General features: G+C 39.4%; 1 protein-coding gene across 11 annotated transcripts in view; it reads right to left on the bottom strand.

Moving 5' to 3' along the window:
• KAT6B (lysine acetyltransferase 6B) overlaps positions 1–21,768 on the bottom strand; it is a 206,885-nt gene that overhangs the window by 54,690 nt on the left and 130,427 nt on the right. For all 11 annotated transcript variants that reach the window (XM_021072870.1, XM_013983356.2, XM_021072866.1 and 8 more), the window contains exons 4-6: positions 12,135–12,243; positions 2,212–2,327; positions 1,896–1,977 (exon numbers count right to left, since the gene is read on the bottom strand). In XM_021072870.1, coding sequence (XP_020928529.1) covers positions 1,896–1,977; positions 2,212–2,327; positions 12,135–12,243 — 307 coding nt within the window. The remainder of the gene's footprint in view (positions 1–1,895; positions 1,978–2,211; positions 2,328–12,134; positions 12,244–21,768) is intronic.

The following is a 21,768-nucleotide window of genomic DNA, read 5'->3' as shown; positions in this document are numbered from 1 at the left end:
ATCATAAAGGTCATTTTCCAAATCAGCAGGGAAAAGATGAAACGATTCAGTTAAGTGGTGACAAAACAAATAGCTCTCTATCTGGAAGGAAAATAATTATTTCCTATCCTTTACAAACACAAATTCTAGGCAGATGAATATTATATGACAAAATCAAATGTTGCAAGCACCAGGAAATATACATGGATATTTAAATAATCTAAGCAAGACCGACATTTAAGACTGAAGCCATAAAGAAAAAGATTCATGGGTTTGACTGCATAAAAATATAAAGAGCTTCTGCAAATCAGCAAGAAAAAGGTGAAAACGCCAATAGAAAAATGATTAATGGATAAAAACAGGTACTTTACAAGAAGATACACAAACAGCCAATAACCAAACACAAAAAATGTTCAATCTCACTATTTAAAGAAAAAAAAATTATCAGACCCCTTTTTCCTATTATCTAATTGGTAAAATTTTTAAATAATAACACTGTATTACATTGAATCTAAGGTATTACTGACTATAAAATACATCTGATTCCAAAGATGTTAAATTTTTTTTTTTTAAAGTATAGACTCCATGAAATACAGCAATGGTGAGTATTGGTCATGATACAGGGAAAGAGGTATTCTCACACACTGGTGGTTGGTCTGAAAACCAGTATGACCTTTCATGTACATAGCCTTTGATCTAGCAAGTCTTCCCCAAGGAATTTATCTTAAGGCAATGATTGTGGATGGAAAAAATTGGAAACATTTGTAAGATCCACCACAAGGGACTGGTTAAGGAAGTTATGTTTTTTTAATCCATGGGTTTGCAAAATCAATTATGTTCAGGAACCACCCAGGTATAATAATGTGATCGAAGCAAGCTGGAATGTAAGATGATAGGTAGTAGTGAGATCAAGGCAAACTGGGGCACCAATGGACTCAAATTCAAAATTTTAAAAATATTGCACCAGCTCTTCTATAACGTGGTCAAGAGAGGTCTTAAAAATATACGTGTGTGTGTGTGTGTGTGTGTGTGTGCGCACGCATGTGTGCTGTATACAAAACCAACAAAACATTTTTGTGGCCCAGAGTCACCAGGTTTGTAACCCCTGTTCTGCACACGATGGAGTCCTACACACTCATTAAAAACTATGTTTAGGAGAACATTTAATGATGTGGGAATGTGAGAATCTATTGTTAAGAGGGAAAAAAACCATAAACATATACAGAATGTTCCATTTCTTATTAAGAAGCTGTGTGGGGGCAGGGAACGAATTTTTAATTGACTGTTCTTTTTATCTCTTTTTGTCTATCTATATTTTCTAAATCACAATTGAAAATGTATCAATTTTATGATAAGAAGGCAAAATTATGTTTAAGGTTTAACATGATATGAGAAAAAGAAGGCTGAGCTTACTCAATAAATGGAGAAGAAAATCGATATTCTATATGGATACAGCCATACAGGATTTCAGATCCCTATGTTTAAAGTTATCAGCTAATGGCCAAAAAAATGGTGATGGCTCCTATCACAGGATTTTTGGAGTCATCGTTATCACCATCATAGAAAATAGGTAATTCCTTACCTCTCAACACTGTACTGAATAATATGGAGAGGACTCTATAAACTCTTGACCTACCTAAACTTATTCTAACAAGGGAGTGATTTCAGGAGAGGAATGGTCTTTTTATCCCAGTGTCTGGATGAGAGTATTTATTACATTCATTACCCCAAAACTAAATGCTTTCACACTTCTCTGCTCACAACCTGTGCCAAACCCACAAGTATAAGGAAAGTGGGAGGGAAGAAAAAATGCTTAAGAAAAAATGCTTAAATGTATACTTCTGAGCTGTCAGACAGTAGGACAAGGCTAATGAGTATGTAATAAGACACATTTTTAATGTGGTTTAAATGTTCACCTTTCGGCATTCTGGAGAGTGGGGGATCACAGCACTCCATATGGAATCCTCTATCACAGGAGTCACAAAAAAGCATATTATCCTGTAATATAACATATTAGAGACTAATTGAGACTGAAATCAACTGCAAAAAGGCCACAAATTCTTATGTTATCCAATGAACAATAAAAAAATATAATCCCTACTGAAATTTGATATCACATTTACATTTTACATTTTAAAATGTAAAAAGAAAATAGCAACAGTCTACAAAAACTGAAAAACCTAAACACTAACAATTTACGCGGAGACGGACTACTGAGAGCCAAGTACTTACTGCATTTTTGCCTTGGATTCTACATGCACTGCATGTCTTGCATTCGATGCACTGCCACCTTAAGGCCTTTACATTTGTTGTTAATTCAGGACAAAATTTCAAACAGGACGGGTGTCCTAAAAGAATAAACAGCAAATTGCTTTATGGGAATGGTGCCTTTGTCTTCTTAAACACCCATGCCCTAATATCTCATGGTGATGATGCTAGGTAAAGAACCTTGAACTGGAAAATTCTTGAGAACTGGAAAATCCAAAAAGATCAAAGAATCCAAATTATACTTTCCTTTCTGCCTCCCCCCCACCCCTTTATGCAACAGAGAGACTGTACAAGTGTTTTCCCTATGAGAAATTTGGAAGATATATATGGATTCCCACCATAATTCTTGGAAAACTGAAAGATAACGTGTGCTCTGATCACATTCTCACTCCTGAACCTTCTGTTAAACCTCTCGCCCTCAGCATCTTCATCAAGCACCATCTACCTCAAAGTTTTCTGGTTTGCCAGACTGTGAGGTGAGTGTGGAAATTCAAACATTCCCTGCTCTCTGTGTATAATGAAATCATAAAACTTAAAACAACAGTTAACTAAATACAAATCTGGGGTTGCTTAACATAACAAACAAATGCAGAAAAGAAAAAGAATCCAATGGCATACCAAGAATGGCCCATGGCTGGGATATACAAAGAAGAAACAATTGCCAACTTGCCCTTGGGTTCCTGAACTTAAATTCTGTTAAGTAGGAGCAGAAACAGTGAATTTGAAAGTAAAGAAGTTGGAAGAGCCAAGCTAAATGGAATATGACAAGAAGCATATCCTCAGCAAGTATGACCCATTTTTCTGAGGGTCACCTTTCCCACACTGTTTTGGGCGGCACACTTTTCACCTAGCAGCTATCACCTCACAGAGGAAAACCCGGACACCCCGAAGAGCAATGTCATTCAAGGAAGCCAGCCACGCTACTCTGAGTAAATAGATCACTCCGAAAGGTTTGCGGAATGCGAGCCTAGCGTCTCTGGAAGGCAGTTCAGTTTAAAATCTGATGGTCTTTTATCACATAAACCTGAGACTTCCAAACCTGATTTTATTTTTCTAACTCTGGCCTTAAAATAGTAAGAACATTAGTAAATCCCATGTGAAAGAACTTATAACCAAGCTGCAAAAGAAACCTGAGGGGTAATAAAAAAAAATAAAAAAAAAAAGGCAGAATAGCAGAATCTGCAATTTCAAAACTGTTTTATAATTTCCTGACTTTGGCAGGCTCATTGTTTAAATATGTACTTTGGGTTCCTGCCAAAAAGGTCCTCCTCCCTAAAGCTTAACAGGTGCTTCATAAAATTCCACCCACCAGGAGATTTGGCTTTTTGAAGTAAAAACATTCAAAATCAATCATCAATACCATTAATAAAAGCACACTATTACTGGGTTTAAAAAAAAAAAATCCAAAACCTAAACATCTGTATTTAAGATGTTGAGCAAATAAAATGTTGTCACAGGATTATGACCTCAGGCAGGAGAGGCTCCCAGGCAGATGCATTTAACCTGTGACACTGTTCTTTCACAAGGGCTTCTCTCATTCAAATGAATGGGGGTGGGGGTGTTAAATATATAAAAATGGTATCAATCACCTCTTTCTGCTCAGAAACAGCAAACAAAGACAGCTTGCTTTGTCACGAGGTTAGGACATATACTCCAAAGGGGGAGGGGAAGACCTACTTTGATCAGGTTTTTTTTCCCCCCTTACATAGTGAGGGGGGTGGGGTAAAAACCCAAGTTTTAAAGAAAGGTAATTTAAATTCCACCCTTAAAATGAGTCCCATCAGCTTAAAAGTATACCATTTACTTCTCTTTTTTCCCCTTTTTATTACTTCCTGTAAGTCATACATCACTAGCACATATGACCTCAATTTCATGCACTAAATTTTTCTCTACATTAAAATCTGCTTTTGTACTTTGTAGCTTAATATTCAGTAACTAAGGTAATTCAGATCATATTACAGCTTACTATTTATTCTCACAGATATCCTATGAAAAATACTTACTTTAATAATTAATTACACATTTTGAAAGTTACGGATTTCAGTCACTTTCAGTCAAGAGCAAGGAATATTCTTCCTCATTGCTTTCCCTCACTTTAAGGAATATTACACCTCAACTATTATCATTTAGGCTATCCTACCAAATTCTAAAAGCTTCAGCCTATCTATTCTTTAGGCAGCAATCTTACCTTTATTTATTAGCTCAAGAGAACTGGCCATAGATCCCTTCCAGCTCAAAATTTCTATGATTCTGTAAAGGATGCTGACAGATGAAGAAACATTTCCATTTTATTTTCTCACAGCCGACTTAAAAATAACACCAAAGACTGTAACTGCGTCTTGGTATACTACTACACACTCTACTGTAATTAGATAAAGGACAACAATGCTATGGATAACACAATTCCTTAAGTCCCATTTAGCCATTCCATAAACTATCAATTTCCTCTAAAATTCGGGTTTTCTCTGCTGACACAATTCATGGTGGTTTATCTTTCTAGAGTTTTTTACTTTTGTGGTTTGCAACTTAGCTGATGAGAGGTATTCACTCACTCATTCATTCTTATTACAAGCACATATTAAGCACTGGTAGCTTGTAACAGTTTTATCTAGCAAAACCAAAGATGCACCGTTTAAAATTAAACGAGTACCAATAAACCAGTAGAAATAAGTTTTGGAATAAGTACTGTGGGGGAGAAAACCATGAGCTCTGTAGTCAGAATAATCACCCCCAAGAATGTCTGTATTGTAATCCCTATAATTTGTAAATATATTAGCTGACATGGCCAAAGAGACTTTGCAAATGTGTCTAAAGGTATAGGCCTTGAGACGGGGAAATCATCCTGAATTATCTGGTAGGCCCAACCTAATTGTGGGGACCTAAAAGCAAAGACTCTTCCAGCTGAGTCAGAAAGATGAGACGAAAGGAAAAGGAGGAGAGGTTCAGAACTGGGGACTCCACCCAGCTCCGCTAACAATGAAGATGGAAGAAAGGGTGGGGGCACGAGTCAAGTAAAATGGGTGTCCATTAGAAGCAGGCAATGCTGTTCACCTGACAACAAGAAAACGGGGTCTCAGCCCTGCATATGCAAGGAACTGAGTTCTGTCAACAATTTTGAGGTAATTTATTACAGCAGCAATGGAAAACTATTAAAGACTCAAGGCACTGGGTCCCTCAGACTGGCTATGTGCCCAACCATCTGTCCATTTGAGACACAGTGAGGAAAAGGACAGACATTTCAGATCACATCGTCTAGCAGCAAAGACAACCATTCAGCAAGAATTAGGATGGGGTGGTTTAGACGTATGGGTGAATCCGACAGGAGATGAGAGGAAGGCTCTCCTGAAGAAGAGACCCAAAGGACTGGTGGGATTAGGTGGGAGCAGAGGGGCACAGGGCAAGGGGAAGAGAACGTGTGCAGAGGGAGAAGAGAATATGGTAACACTCAAGGAGAGGAAAGAGGCTTAACATAACTCATGTGAAGGGGCCAGTTCAGTGGAGCAGGGGCCTCAGGTGCCTGACCCAGAAGAGCGTTTTGGGCTTGGATTTTTCCTAAGGGTAACTGGTGGCCATTAAAACACTATGTGATTAGATTTACAATTTTAAAAAGTAACTTAGGCTGTGGTATGGGGGAACAGAGGGTCAAGATTAACGTTAGGTTACGATCATAGCAGCTCTGAGTGGGTCTGGTGTGGGCTGTGGGTATGTGAGGGTGTAGGACATATGTTAGGACATACAGTTGATGCACTTTAGGTGATTCCTTGCTCTAAGAGCACAGGACAGAGGATGGCTTGTGGAACTGAATGAGTAAGCTGGTGGTGTGCCATCTGTTGAAATGGGAACCCCCTGAGGAGAAGCAGGATGTTGTTTGTTTGCTGAGATATCTGTTGTTATGATTGTGATGGTTGTTTTGGGGCGGGGGAAAGAGCAGTATAAGGTTTATAAACCGTTTTGGATATTAACTCTGAGGAGCCTATGGTGTGTCAAGTAGAAAAGTTCTGGATGCGTTTATATCTAAGGGTTTGGAACTCAGTAGAAGCTAAGAAGTGAAGTGAGAAAACATAGGGCCAAGGACAGAAGCTTGAAGAAACATCAAAGGGATGAACAGAGGCAAAGGAGCTAACAAAAGATGTAGAAGTGTAGAGAGAAGTGTAGTCACAGAAGCCAAAGGAAGAAAACATTTCAAGGAAAAAGTTTCCTAACAAGTCAAGTATGGCTGAGGAGTATTTGGTACAGACTGGAAAACGTCCAATCAATTTTGACAAAGTAGATACACGTAGGTCACTGTTAATCATACCAGCACAATTTTAAAGAAATGAAGAAGGCCAGAAGCAAGGCTTCTGCTTCCTGTTTCTCTGCTTGGATGATAGGCATCCAGCTTTGGGCTTCTGGAGGGTGGGGCTCCCCAACCCTTCCCCTTCTCTCCCTGTCTATTCCTCTTTGGATTCCACCTCTGGGTTTCTTTCTATTCATCTGTCTTCTTCCAAACTTATTCAGTCTGTGACCAGTCAATGTGAAAGAGGATGACTAAACCAATCCCTAGGGCATTTTCTCACAGTGACCTTAAGAAATGGAGTCATTTAAAAAAATATGGGGAGTTCCCGTCATGGCTCAGTGGTTAACAAACCCAACTAGAATCCATGAGGTTGCGGGCTAGATCCTGGCCTTGATCAGTGAGTTAAGGATCCGGCATTGCTGTAAGCTGTGGTGTAGGTCACAGACATGGCTCAGATCCGGCACTGCTGTGGCTGTGGTGTAGGCCGACAGCCACAGCTCCGATTGGACCCCTAGCCTCAGAACCTCCATATGCTTCGAGTGCAGCCCTCAAAAGACAAAAAAATGTATATACCTGTACACCCATATACATATACCTACCAGCACACTCTGGGAGCAGAGGGCAGGCAAGCTTTGTTCAGGGTTAACACACAAATAAAGACAAATCCAGGAGAGGCTTCAGGTCTCTTGGGGGTGGACTGACTGATATTGGACGCCCCCGTCTCTTTACTCCACAAAGGTGATCTTCCCGCTCTCCCAGCTGCATCACAGCAGCCTTTTTATATCCAGTTTCAATGAGCTTCCACTTAAAATGATGCTGTAATTTTTGAACTGTGCACTTATCTTAGATTTGCTAATTTGAAAACACACATGCACACAACTCATCTGTAAGTAAGATTTAACCACCCAGCAATCTGAGCAGCAGACACAAAATTTCATTTGGTATAATATCTAATACTTATGTGAAGCTAATTAAAGATAATTTGGTCTTAATGAGGCAAAGAGAATATAACAGTGTTAATTTCAAAGTAGGCTGATCCATGAAAGTCAAGTAAAAATCACGTCCTAGTCCCAACACTTCCATAGACCTGAAGCCTCTATGATGATTCTCACATTCGAATTAGTGGTTCAAATGATCCTTCATGTTTGTGTAATGTTTTATAGTTACTGATAATCTTCATATCATTAACTTGCTGGATCCTCATACAGCTCTGTGGATGCAGAATGCAGAGGTCACCCTCCAAATTTTACAAATGTATAAAGGTGCAGTTACACAGCCAGCAAGCAGAAAAGGACTGTAACATCGTATTTGTGGCCCTTGCACTATGGACCTCACTTCACGTTCTTACCACCTGCAAACTCGAATTATTTTTTCAAAAGAACTCTTAGCAGGAAAAACAGAGTTAAAGAAAATATTGCCCATTTGCGGCACTGAGCCATCTTAAAAACAGAGAAATTTCTAATTGGCTTTACTTTATGATGTAAGCAGAAGGAAACACTTATTACTTAGGTCTGTGAAATCTAAGCAGTGTGTAAATGTGACATCATACAAATGGTACTTGAGATAGAGGTGACTAAAACCCAACAGGCACATATGGGAAACACACTTAAGAATGATTCTCCTGGAGTTCCCGTCGTGGCGCAGTGGTTAACGAATCCAACTAGGAACCATGAGGTTGCGGGTTCGGTCCCTGCCCTTGCTCAGTGGGTTAACGATCCGGCGTTGCTGTGAGCTGTGGTGTAGGTTGCAGACGCGGCTCGGATCCCGCGTTGCTGTGGCTCTGGCGTAGGCTAGTGGCTACAGCTCCGATTGGACCCCTAGCCTGGGAACCTCCATATGCCAAGGGAGCGGCCCAAGAAATAGCAAAAAGACAAAAAACAAAAAACAAAACAAAAAGAATGATTCTCCTTATGGGCTGCCATCTGTATTTCCTTTTTTTGGGTTTTATACTGTCATGGGTATTTTTTTCACAGAAACATCTTACATTAGGGATTCCTTTGATCACTACAAACAGTTTCAACTCAATCCTAGAATCAATGGACTCTTTGGAGTATGAGACAGTGGCCACTTCCATAAGGCCGACCAGGGGTACCAGCCACTCTGTAATTCCCACTTGAGAAGCTCGACTGAAGCATGACGACAGGGCTCCCATCATTATTGGAGGATACTGTTGGGCCAGGCTAGCTTATTTTATTCTTTTTTCCCTATAATCACCAACCTCTCACAACAGAGCATGATATCTACAAGTACTCCCCCAGCCAAGCTCTCTAAGAAGAACCATATTTTACTTTGATCCTTCTGTTTAAAGACCAGAAAATAACAAAGTCCACTTTTGTGATCCCCTAGGTGAAGTAAATGTCTTCAGTGCATTTCCTCAAGTTAGGAACAACGTGGGTTTTTTTTGGGTTTTTTTTTTTTTTTGAGGGCCGCATCTGCAGCATATGGAGGTTCCCAGGCTAGGGGTTGAATTAGAGCTGTAGCTGCCAGCCTACACCACAGCCACAGCAACACCAGATCCAAGCTGCGTCTGCAACCTACACTGCAGCTCACAGCCATGCTGGATCCTTAACCCACGGAGCAAGGCCAGGGATCGAACCTGCATCCTCACGGATACTAGTCAGATTCGTTTCCGCTGAGCTACGACGGGAACTCCAGGAACAATGTTTTTGGGGATTTTTTGTCTTTTTAACTAAAGTAGCTAAGTCCAGAATGGCACAGTACATTCAAGGGAAGATTAAGTGAACCTTAACACTAGAGCCAGATCACATTGCGGAATCCAGAGAAGCACTCTGAGCCATCCCGTATCCCGAACAAAGGGACATGATGACCCCAGGGCTTGAATTTCTGCCATGACCCATACCTCAACTCCAAAGTCTCTGGCTCCTTCCTTCTACTTGAAGGGAGGGGGGAAAACTGGCTCACAAAATGACTCTAGACATTAGTCTTTTAAACACCATCTTCAACCCCTTCTTCTCTATTTGTTAAAAGCGAAAATAAGAGATTATTTTGGAAACGAGAAAATACAACACTACACTTACGCACCCTGGCAAAGTAAGAAACTTCAAGGAGGGAAATAATTTAAGTGACCTCAAAGTATAAAGGAGACCAAACCTCTCCTTTGGCAGCCCTTCAGTCTGGGAAAGACTATGGGAGATTGGTTACATCAGAAAATCTAAGATCTCCCTGTTTAGAATTACACCTTTATACCCTGTGAAAGAGGCCTTGAAGTTATGATCTAGAAGATAGCAATCTCTTATCAACTCAGTAAGTGTATCACCAGATGTAAGGAAATATATGAAGGGAACTTTTCTTCCCAGATTTAAGTATGTCTTTAATCTGTCTAGGCACCCAGACAAACAGATACTCAAGAAATAAAACAGTTAAGAACGTTTTTAAGGGACCACCTTAAAAATCACAAAGGGTAAACCCAAGCCAAGTAAACACCACTAAACTGATCAGGCAGTCACACAAAACAATAATTCATTCAGAATGAGCCTCATGGGAAAACCCAAAAGATAACCAGAGAGTCAGAACTGATGAGTGAGGCACTACCTCAACAGGATAAAGCAAGGAGACTATAGGATTGAAATTTATAAGGAGACTATAGGATTGAAATTTATTAAACTGAACACACAGATAATGTTTCCATGCCCTTTTGTCACTATCCACGATAACCACAGGCAGGTGAAAGAGTTTTAATGAATCTGTAAAGCCTATCAAAAAGACTGTCAGAAAGCATTTCTCAGACAGAGTCTGCAATATCTTATTTCCAAGGCTCTCCCCTCCTAGTCAGGTCCTGAAAGCTGCAGAATCATTTAGGGTCTATCAAGTTAAGCTTCCTAGGAAGAGGAAGAATCATTACACAACAGTGTCATGCCTCAGTGTGAAACATTTCCTCTATCCAACCATCAAGCAGCTGTCATAAATGATAAGATTTTAAATTACTTTCAGCAATCAAGGACAACAGTATCAAACATGCTCAAAAACCTAACAGCCGACATTTATGGTACACTTACCCGAGTTGCTGTAGACCCTGAGTTAGGCTATTTACTAGTGTTCTTTCCCTCCTTTAACTTCCATACAACCCAAGAGGTAGGTGCTACCACGATCTCTAGTTTTCTAATGAGGAAACTGAGGCTTAGAATGGTTAAGTAACTCATTCAAGATAGTGGAGCGATGGCTGGCTCTCTAGTTCTCTTAACCACTATACCGTATTGACTTCCTAACTGAGAGTATGCTATTGTGCTTTGCAGATTCTTTTTTTTTTTTTTTAAAGAATTAACTATAACTAGAGAAATACTTGGTAATTAATTTTAAAATAACACGGGGGGGGGGCGTTCAGTAGGCTGGGAGAGGGAAATTTAAAGATTAACACAGAGATTAATTTTTAAAAACCCAGTAAGTACCACTCGCTTTATTGAGATATACACACACACACATATATATGTAAGTGTGTGTGTACGTATATATGTATGAGTACATGTGTATGTACATACATACATACATATAACCAAATACATTTCACCTAGGCAACTTACCACCTGCTTAACAAGAAGGAAGACTGGATGGTTAAGAAAAATTCTTTTAATGTAAGCACAATTTGACTTTTAATTTCCATTTTAAACCTGGAGGTGCGGTCTTAAAATCCTATGCTGAGAAAAAGGCAGAGGTGACAGTATCCTTGAAAGCATCTTGGGTACTGCAAATTGCCAGTGGCCCAGTGCCCCTACCCAGCACATCCTTGATTTCAATATCACCTTCTACAAAGACCACCCTTTTCCTATCTTATTCTGGGCAATATGATTTTGATGAATGCCTGATGACTTTTTGATTCTATCATTGCAGTTTCCAGAACACTGTCCATGCCTTTCAGTCGGTCACACAGAGCCGGGCTGTAATACTAAATTTCACCAGTAGGTGTCAGGACCTGAAACACTATATATTCCAAGTCAAATATCTCTTAAATGTCCATTACATAGTTGAGACTTCAGGTTATAGAAAACAAGTGGTTCTAGTGTATTCAGCTTGAAAGTTTAGAATTCTCTGGCTTGAATTTACCTGCAATGTGGAATACTCCACACTGAATTATCAATGCTAGTATGATAACAAAGTTTAATTTAAAATATTAATACAAACCCAACATTTTTTCTTTCTTTTTTTTTTTTTTTTTTTTTTTTTGTCTTTTCAGGGCTGCACCAGTGGCACATGGGGGTTCCCAGGCTAGGGGTCCAATTGGAGCTGTTGCTGCCGGCCTATGCCACAGCCACAGCAACATGGGATCCAAGCTGCATCTGCAACCTACACCATAGCCCACGGCAATGCTGGATCCTTAACCCACTGAGCGAGGCCAGGGATCGAACCTGCAACCTCATGGTCCCTAGTCAGACTCGTTTTCGCTGCGCCACGACAGGAACTCCACATAACATTTTTTTCTGACAGTGCTAATAATACACTCACACTTATCCCTCCCCTACCTACGCTTACTTTTTAAATTTAAAATTTACACTATTACCAAATAATTGCTTTAAATAACAAGTATTGTTTTGACAGAGAAATCCATGTAACCATAATAGGGAGTCACTGTACACACATATAAAAAATACTAACTTACCGCTACTGCCACAATCTGCACAAGAAAGGAGTTCTTCTGGTTTCTTTTCACGATTTGATTCTTTTGTCCCCAGACAGAAGCTACATATTGGAATGGGATCGGCACGGGGCTGTGACAAAATTGAAATGAAAAAACACCATTAGTTTTCCATTTCAAAATTAAACATGAAACATTAAAATCAAAAGCTTCTTTTAAAAAAATCAAAAGCTCCTTATACATTTCTTTACCAAAGAAAAACTACTGAAATAAGGTATTCAGCCTAACATTTTTTGCTAATAAAAAAAACACTCTCAAATTATTTGATATAAAGTATTGCCTGAATAATGCATTTAAATGTAATATATAAGATTCGGAAGTAATTTTTACTAAGCCAATGAAATTTAAAACCTTTATATGTTACATAACCTTCCTGAAATGAACATCAAGAATTCATTCGAAATCTCAATCATTCCCATATACTATACGCCTACAGTAAATTGATTCATCTATTCCCTATTACAGTCTGCTAACATCACCTAGTTAGATCAGACTGTTCAACCAAACTTTATCAAATGTTTTAGTACACGTTACTAGTATTCATTGATTAAATATCTGACATATAATATTGCTATGTTTTTAGGTGACATGATAACAGTGTTAGAGCTAAGCAAGAAATTTAAAATTCTGTAGGATCACTTGAGATGATCAAAAGACTATTAACAAGGCCCTTCTGGCACCAAGATCTTCAAAAGCAAACCATACCACGGCACACAAAGGAGATAAACTCTCATTCCCACTTTAAAAAAAGAAACAACAAAACATTTGTCTAACCCCCTAGCTCCCCTTTAACTCTCACTAAGGAAACTGCTTTTAACAATGTATAAATCTGCATACATTTTAGTGTCTCCATTGTTATTTATGACTACCAGCAACACTAGTATTCCCATCCATATGAATAGTTGACTGTGCCTACAGATCTGGTCACATTATTTTGAACAGCCCAACTGTATGAAGACTAAAATTTTACTGCATATTCCAAGCTTCACACACACGTTGTCTGCTAGCCATCTGAATGTAACTATAATGTATTTACATTTGAATCTCATGAATCAAAAATTCAGGGCAAGAAAGTGTAGCATGATCACAAATGTTCTTTTTTTTTTTAATGTAAATTAAAAACAAGATCTCGCTAGGCCTAACTTTCTAAACATATCTGCAGAGAATAAACCTCATTTGTTCAGCCACTCTATTCCAAATACCTGATACATTGCCTGATACATGTAGGTATAGGAGGCACTCAAAATTTATCTGCTAACTAAATAAAAAATATACTTGAATAGCAGATCCCCATCATGGCTCAGTGGTTAATGAACCCGACTAGCATCCGTGAACACCCGGGTTCAATCCCTGGCCTTGCTCAGTGGGTTAAGGATGGTGTTGCCGTGAGCTGTGATGTAGGTCACAGACACGTCTCGGATCCTGTGTTGCTGTGGCTGTGGTGTAGGCTGGTGGCTACAGCTCTAATTCAACCCCTAGCCTGGGAACCTCCATATGCCGCAGGTGCGGCCCTAAAGAGACAAAAAAGCTAAAAGAATATATATATATATAATTACATATATAATTTTTGAATATATGAAAGAATAAATGAAAGAAATATACACTAGTTAAAAGTCCCTTATCTCTAAGATAATATTTCAAATGGTTACAATGATTCCAAAAAAAGTCTTGGTTTAATGCAACATGGCATCAAAAACCAGAATGCATCTTATGACCAAGCATTTGCAAAACTGTTCAATATAACTGCTAATTTCTTTCTACAATGTAAGCTTTCATTATCTTACCCTTATTTCTGGTTTCATTTGTTCTTTTAATATGCATGGGCTCTACTTTCTGAGATGACTATGCAAATGTATTTTTGTAGCCCTAGTTAAAAAGCAGAATATATAAAACACTGTACTAGAAAAACCCAAAAAGACAAGCTACAACAAATTGGTCACTGACTTCTGCCACAATTTTTTAAATGCCAGATAATCAGCACTGCATAATTATGGATCCATAGTTATTACTCGTAACTGCTCAATGGCAGTACCTTGGGAACACTTTTGTTCCTTTAAATAGCAATTAAAAGAACAATCTGGTTTTCAAGTGACAACATTCCCCTGATAGATTCTAGCTAAAATCCAGTCCTTGTACTAATGGGATTCCTGCTTTCATTTGATATAACAATGCTCCAGCCATTGCTGCCATCCTTGCAGTGATAAATAATTTACAAAATGTCACATATCATTCATGCAATGAAACAAATCCAAATCTGCAATCCCATTTTTCTTTCCCGGATGAATTTGTAGCTGTAAGAAAGACGTGGCCATCCGCCAGCATTCATGCTCATTTTTCGTTTTTAACTAAAGGTAACACAAAGGACAAAGGTTGCGAGTAGTTCATGGCCAGAAAGACTGATGTCCCACACTCTGCTCAATAATAGAAAGCATAGATGGTATCACTTCACGCCACATTCAAGCGAGCCCCACCATGCTGATGTATGCTCACAACCATTTATTTTAGGGATAACTATCTCACAATACTCTATAAAACCACTGCATTATACAGAAATGTCTGCCCTGCTGAATTATTGATAATTCAAAGCACTTTTTTGCTAACCTCAGTACAGCCAAGTCTAATTAACTTTAAAAAATTGTCACTTGTATGAAATGAAACTTTTACAGTAATGCATGTAAATGGGTCACAGAATTATTATGATTCACTATTCTGAATCAGACTACATATAAACTGTTTCAGAAAATAATCCCTGGTAATAGATTAAAATGGATTGCAGTCAGAAAGAGGTTTGAATAAATGGCGACTCAATTCCACAAAAGTCCACTACAGACAAATCATATTTAAGAGGTCTGAAAATGGAACCAAACACTCCCAATTCTGAATTCCTTTGACGCTTCCCAAAGAAACCTAATGTGTTGATCACATTTTCTTATCAACATGCCTGAATATTTCAATCTAAGCTCAAGAATGGATGCTCATGGATGGGTTTTAACTCTGCAAAGAGTTCACAAAGCATTTCTTCCTCACCTTCCATGTAATGGTCCTGAGGCAGCTGCTAGGCTAGAGGCCACTCATTCACTACTCATTATCTCAACAATCCCATCAGAAATGTGTATTATCATGCCCACTGTAGGAGAGAAACTGAGGATTTGAGACGTGCGTTACCTCTTTTCTAAAGCAGCATAGGTTCAAGTATGGAGCTGGGATTCAAACAAGTTGACCTCACTAAAGCCCACTTCTCACCTTTACCACCCCCACTCCTCTTCTGTCCTCTCTCAAGAAAAACAAATGTTTAAAAAATTATCTTTCCACCAGCAGTAATAAGTCTTTACTAATATGCTCAGGATCTTTTCCATCCAGTTTCTCCCATGACCAATGGCATATGTTTTTAAAACTATTAAAAAAGCAACCTCTAAATGCTGTAGATTATTTATTAATTACAGTGGGGTTCCACTATAATGGAAAAATCTAGTAGACACTCCTTTAACCAAGAGATCAAACCTATCAGCCATTACGGGACAAAAGGCTTTCCGAGTGTGACAATGAAGGACTCAGCACTGCTGATACAGTGTTCTCACTGGAAACATCTACCCCGAATCTAATCTTAAGATGACAATCAGGCAAATCCAAATTTAGGGACATTCTTTCTATAAGACAACTAGCCTGGACTCTTCAAAAAATGTCAATGTCATATGAGATCCAAAAAAAGGGTAGAACCAATTTAGGTGACTAAAGGGGCATGAAAACTATATACAATTTGATCTTTGCCTAGATTCTGAATTTTTAAAGATACCCACAGCTATGAAGAACGTTATTTGGATAATTAGGGAAATATGCACCAAAGAGCAGACAATATATAAACTACATTTTAATTATATAGGGAGTTGTTCTTAGGAGTTACGTGCTGAAATGTTTTGGAGTAAAGCATCACGATGTCTATAACTTGAGTTCAAATGATGTGGGGGTGGGGGAAACCTGTGTGTGTGTGCGTGTGCGTGTGCGCGCGCGTGCGCACACACGCACGCGCAAACAGACGGGGGGCAGGGGGGGAGCAAATGTGGCAAATTTTAATGGCTGCTAAATCCGTGTAAAGATACACGAGTGTTCCTTACATTACTCATTCAATTTTTCCAATTATTCGTTCAATGTTTACAATTTCCCAAACAAAAAGTTGGTGGTACTCTCAAAGAAGGGTCTAGAATGAATTACTATTATTGTTGGATTACACCTTTATAAGATAAAGTATCTCAATCCAATTACTGATTCACAGGAAATACAGAGAGCAGAGGTACATATAGCAGGGGGATGCAAGTAGCAAAACTCCAAGGACAAGTGACCCAATTTCTTCAACAAATAAATTAAAAGGGAGACAGAGTGAGAGAGGGAGTAAGAGAGAAAAACAGATATGGAAGAAGAACCAAGAGATTAAGAGAGATTTAAAAGGCTTATCAGCCAATTACAATGTATAGTCCTTATCTTGATCATGACTCAAATAAACTGTAAAACAAAAATGACCTATTGAAAGAACTGTGGTTAATTCGCTGGAAAGAGACTGCTGGGAGGGGACACACTGGGTGTCATTCAGGGAGGGGTTAGATTTGCTCTCCAAGCCCCAAAAGGAGTCATTTTAGAATCTCTAACTTTCCAACAGAGCTGTCCAGCAACAAAATGGGCTTTTTTTTTTTCTTACTTCTTTATTTTTTACATTGTGGTAAAATGTATATAATATAAAATCTACCATCTTAACCATTTTTTTTCTTCTTTCTTTCTTCCTTCCTTCCTTTTTTTTTTTTTGGCAGCGCCTGCCTCATGCAGAAGTTCCTAGACCAGGGACTGAACCATGCCACAGCACTGACAATGTCAGATACCCAACCCACTGAAGCCACCAGAGAACTCCAACCATTTTTAAGTACACAGTTCAGGAACGTTAAGTATTTTCATGATGTTGCACAACTGCCATAGGTCTCCAGAACTTCATCTTACCAAAGTGACACTCTGTCCCCACTAAATACTAACTCCCCACTCTCCCAGCCCAAGGTAACTGTCCTTCTACTTTCTGTCTCCATGAGTCTGAGTCATCGAGGTAAGGTATCTCATATAAGTGGAATCACAGAGTCTTCAGGCAATGGATTATTCCTGAGGCAGTTGGAGGCCTCCAGAACCAGAAGAGGCAATGGAGGGGGTAGGTGGATCCCATCAGGATGGCAAGGGTGCCACAGAGGACAAAGGAGCCTCTCATGAGCTGGAATCTGGAGCTTTTCAAAGGTTCTTTCCAGGAGTTCCCACTGTGGTGCAGTGGGTTAAGAATCCAACTTCAGTGGCTCAGGTTGCTGTGCCAGTATGGGTTGCACCACCAGCCCCTGCACAGTGGGTTGCTGGATCCACAGCTGCAGCTCAGATTCAATCCCTGGCCTTCAAACTTCCACATGCCATGGATGTGGATATAAGAAAGAAAAAAAAGAAGAAAAATTGTTTAAAATGTCCTTTCCAGGAGTTCTCGATATAGGGCAGCGGAAAAGAATCCGACTAGGAACCATGAGGTTGCGTGTTTGATCCCTGGCCTCGCTCAGTGGGTTAAGGATCCGGTGTTGCCGTGAGCTGTGGTGTAGGTCGCAGATGAGGCTCTGATCTGGCGTTGCTGTGGCTGTGGTATAGGCTGGCAGCTGTAGCTCAGATTCGACCCCTAGCCTGAGAACCTCCGTATGCCATGGGTATGGCCCCAAAAAGACAAAAAAAAAAAAAAAAAGTCCTTTCCAGATCAAATAGTTCAATGGTTCCATAGCTGGATAATTTCTAAGCCTTCACAGCTCCTAGCTAATTTTTTTTATTGCCTCTACTATATTTTAAAAGACATTTTAAGAGTCTTCAGGACCCTTGATATCAAAATAAAACTGTCTTTTCCAAGGAAACATTCTTTTAAACCCAAAACAACACATTTTTGAGAAGTTTCATATTTGCTTATGGTTACTTTTATTTCTGTGCTGAAGGAAACAAAAAAAGATACTTGTTTGTTAGTCTAAGCAACGAGACAGAAAGAGAGAGAGAGACAAAGAAAGAAAGAAAAAGAGAGAGAAGGAAAAGAAGGTAGTTCATGCACAGATCAGAGCCAAGGGCATCCAGGCTCACTCTCTTTCTGACAATGACACAAAAAGGAGTTTTGCCCCCTCTGTCTCCATTCACAATGATCATGGACATGGCCCTTGCTTTTAGTAACCACTTATGGATCCTTTTCCTGGAGTCACCTACAACATTTCTTGAATCTACTTATTAAACACATAATTTTAGTAATTCTTAAGTGTTAAAAACAATTCAGCATTTTCCATTCACATATTCCTTCTTGTATCACAGAAAGGCCTAAATTTAAATTCTCTTTTCTGAGCCCCAGGTTCGTTCATCTGGGCACAACAAAAGGGCTCTAAAAGGGCAAAACAGGACTTTCGGTTGTGGCTCAGTGGGTAATAAACCCAACTAGCATCCATAAGGATGCGGGTTCGATCCCTGGCCTCGCTCAGTGGGTTAAGGATCCGGCGTTGTCATGAGCTGTGGTGTAGGTCGCAGACACGGCGCGAACCCCAGGTTGCTATGGCTGTGGTGTAGACTGGCACTGTAGCTCTAATTGGACCCCTAGCCTGGGAACCTCCATATGCATCAGGTGCAGCCATGAAAAGACAAGACAAAAAAAAAAAAAAAAAAGGCACAACAGCATCCGTGTTGTCTAGCTCTAGGATTGCTAAAGTTCCCATGTGAGTGAGTGAGTGTGTGAAGTACTCTGTAAACGATAAAGATCTATTCAAACATTGTTAACAATTATTGCAAAATTCACTTTGGCTATAAAAACAAACAGGGCAAACAACTTTAAGTCCTTAATAAACATCAGTGCAAATAATTTGTTCTGGAGTCTAGAATTACTTTATAAAGATGGTGGTGAGCCTCCCTCCACTGATAAATATTCATCTTAGAGGGGTTTTGGGGATTTTGTTTTTAATGAATTAATCAGGGAGGACAGAAACAGGGTAGAAAATGCCTCAAGTGAGAGTCAAGAGGCCTGTAACTGATTTAACAAAAGGAAAGCTCAAAGTTGAAGAAAAAGATGTCAAAGGAAAAAAAGCACAAATATAAAATCTTAAACAAGTAATACCACTAAAGCAAACAAAGACGAGTATAAATCTTTTACACCCCGGTATCAAACAATTCATCTCTGGAGAATGTTCTCTACACTTTAGTGCAGACAAGTCAATTCAATAACTCCACAAGCTGTATGAAAGGGCTGTTTTAAGAAGACTCTTTGGTATGGAACGCCTTAATTTGTACCCTCTTATCTTTTCACACTGAAACCTGAAGTAAGAAGCACTGTGTTATTCTTTCCCAAAATGCTTTTCTCAAGTGTCTCACTTGTGCTAAACACAAACCCTGTGAAACAGGCCTGTGGCTCCTTCTGTCTCCATTTCACAGGTACGTCAAAGGCCTTGCTAGGGTCACATAACTACTAAGAGAGAGGAAACCCAGCCTGCTGACTCTAAGCTCCTCGCTCTTTGGCTTCCCATGGCTGGTCCCTCATTTCCTTTTGAGCTTGATTCGGGTATCACCTCATCAGAAAGGCTATGCCTGACCATTCTCTCTAAAACTGAACTCTGCCAGCACCGCTCTGGATCATCCATGCCTTGCTTGATTTTTCTACATAGCACTCATCATTATTAACATATGATATATCATTTGTCTATTTTGTTTCACTTTCTGAACATCAAGAGGGCAGCTCCAGCCTCAAAGTACACTTGTGGAATAAATGAATGAACAAATGGACAAACGGCTTTCAGACTCAAAACTGGTTCCTCCAGTTCAACAGGTCCCAAAATACTGACTACTGTTCTTTATTTTAGTGTACATTTTTATTTTTCTTTCTTTCTTTTTTTTCCTAGGGCCACATATGGAAGTTCCCATTCCCAGGCTGGGGGTCAAATCGGAGCCTTAGTGGCCAGGCTAAGGGGGATCCGAGCTGAGTCTGCAACATACACCACAGCTCGTGGCAACGCCAGATCCTTAACCTACTGAGCAAGGCCAAGAATCAAACTGAATCCTCATGGATACTAGGTGGGTTCATTACCACTGAGCCACAATGGGAACTCCCTAATGTACATTTTTAATGACTTCAATATGAAGCAACCATCAATGGCAAGGTGGGTTCCATCATGGTCTCATGTGAATGCTTTTTTCCTACTCTGACCATTTATAATGAATGACACTTACATCTGGACATAATTGTACTTCCCCAGATATAATCTGTCAGGATAGAACCAAAATCTTAAAATCAGCTGGCAGGAAAAGTACCTCATCACTACCAGAAGTATTAACTATTAGGGCTCACTCACTAAGAGCCACCATAGGTTATAGGTAAGACAGATTTTGGACCATGCCTGGTTGCCAGGACCTAATTGTGATTCCCCCACTCCCACTTTCCCTCTCAAGGAATAACACAAGTTTTAAAAAAAGAAGTCAATACACTGCAGTGAAGAGTAACACAATTAAAACAAAAGCATTAATCTGTTCAACTTATTTTTTAAAAAAATTTATAAACTTTGTGTGCTTGCTTATTGGTAATTCATTATTTTCACAAACAAGAGAAGTTGAAACTGTTCATGTTGTTTTTAGGGAACATATTAAGATTTTTTTTTGCCACTTCAGCACTCTACTTGACACTTATCTAATAAGGAGTTAGACTTCATTTCTCTCCACTTAACCCACTTGTTCATCTGATATCTGTCTGAACAGATCAAGCCCACTCCTAATTAGGATATAGATCATGCTCACTCAGGATTTTCCTCTACAGCAATCTGCTTAAGATGTGGTCTTGGGAAATATACGAACTCTGAAGGGAGAGTCTTCCTGTGATCATCTAAATCATCTTATTTTTTTAAGAGCATTAGCTTGTCCCTGTCGGCATGTGCTGTAACAGTGGTCAGTGCAGCCATCCCTTTGCAAGAAGGTCTGGTGACCAGCACAGCCTCACGGCAGCAGCGAGGCTCCTGCAGACCCTCCGGGCACAACAGCGCTCTATTCACAACACGCCCACCGCCATTTTCTCTATACTCATGTACCCTTCTGTTTTATTCTAAGGCTACTCGTGCAATTCTGTCGTGAATTTTGACCTAAAGAGATGTCTAAATAATTTCTTCCAGAAGATAATTGGAGATACACTTATTGCAAGACTTTTCATAGGCAACAATTTTACCACAATTTTCCTCTCGCTATACAGATTTTGATTGTATCACCTCCCCTGCTCATTATACTTCTCTGTGGGTAATTGGTTCTGCGAGGGAGCACTACATCATCCCCACTGGCTCTGGATTGAGTTTCTGTATTACTCAGGGCAAAAGGATTTATTATTGCTAATGTATGGAGATCTTGAATGTGACTGCTGTATTTTACCTCCCTGTCACAGCCAAGAGGGTTCTCTGTATTTTAAGAGTTGACAACAAGTAAATTAAATCTAATAAAATAAAAATATTTAAAAGCATCCCTACACATACCCATAAACACATCCCCTCTTTTTTTTCCATTTAAAGAATCGCTTGGAAACAAAAATAATATCAATGACCACATA

This window comes from Sus scrofa, chromosome 14 (assembly GCF_000003025.6).
Source record: "Sus scrofa isolate TJ Tabasco breed Duroc chromosome 14, Sscrofa11.1, whole genome shotgun sequence".
In the NCBI taxonomy this organism is placed as follows: domain Eukaryota; kingdom Metazoa; phylum Chordata; class Mammalia; order Artiodactyla; family Suidae; genus Sus; species Sus scrofa.
Note: the sequence above shows the minus strand (reverse complement) of the source record. Positions and strands in the feature narration are given on the sequence as shown.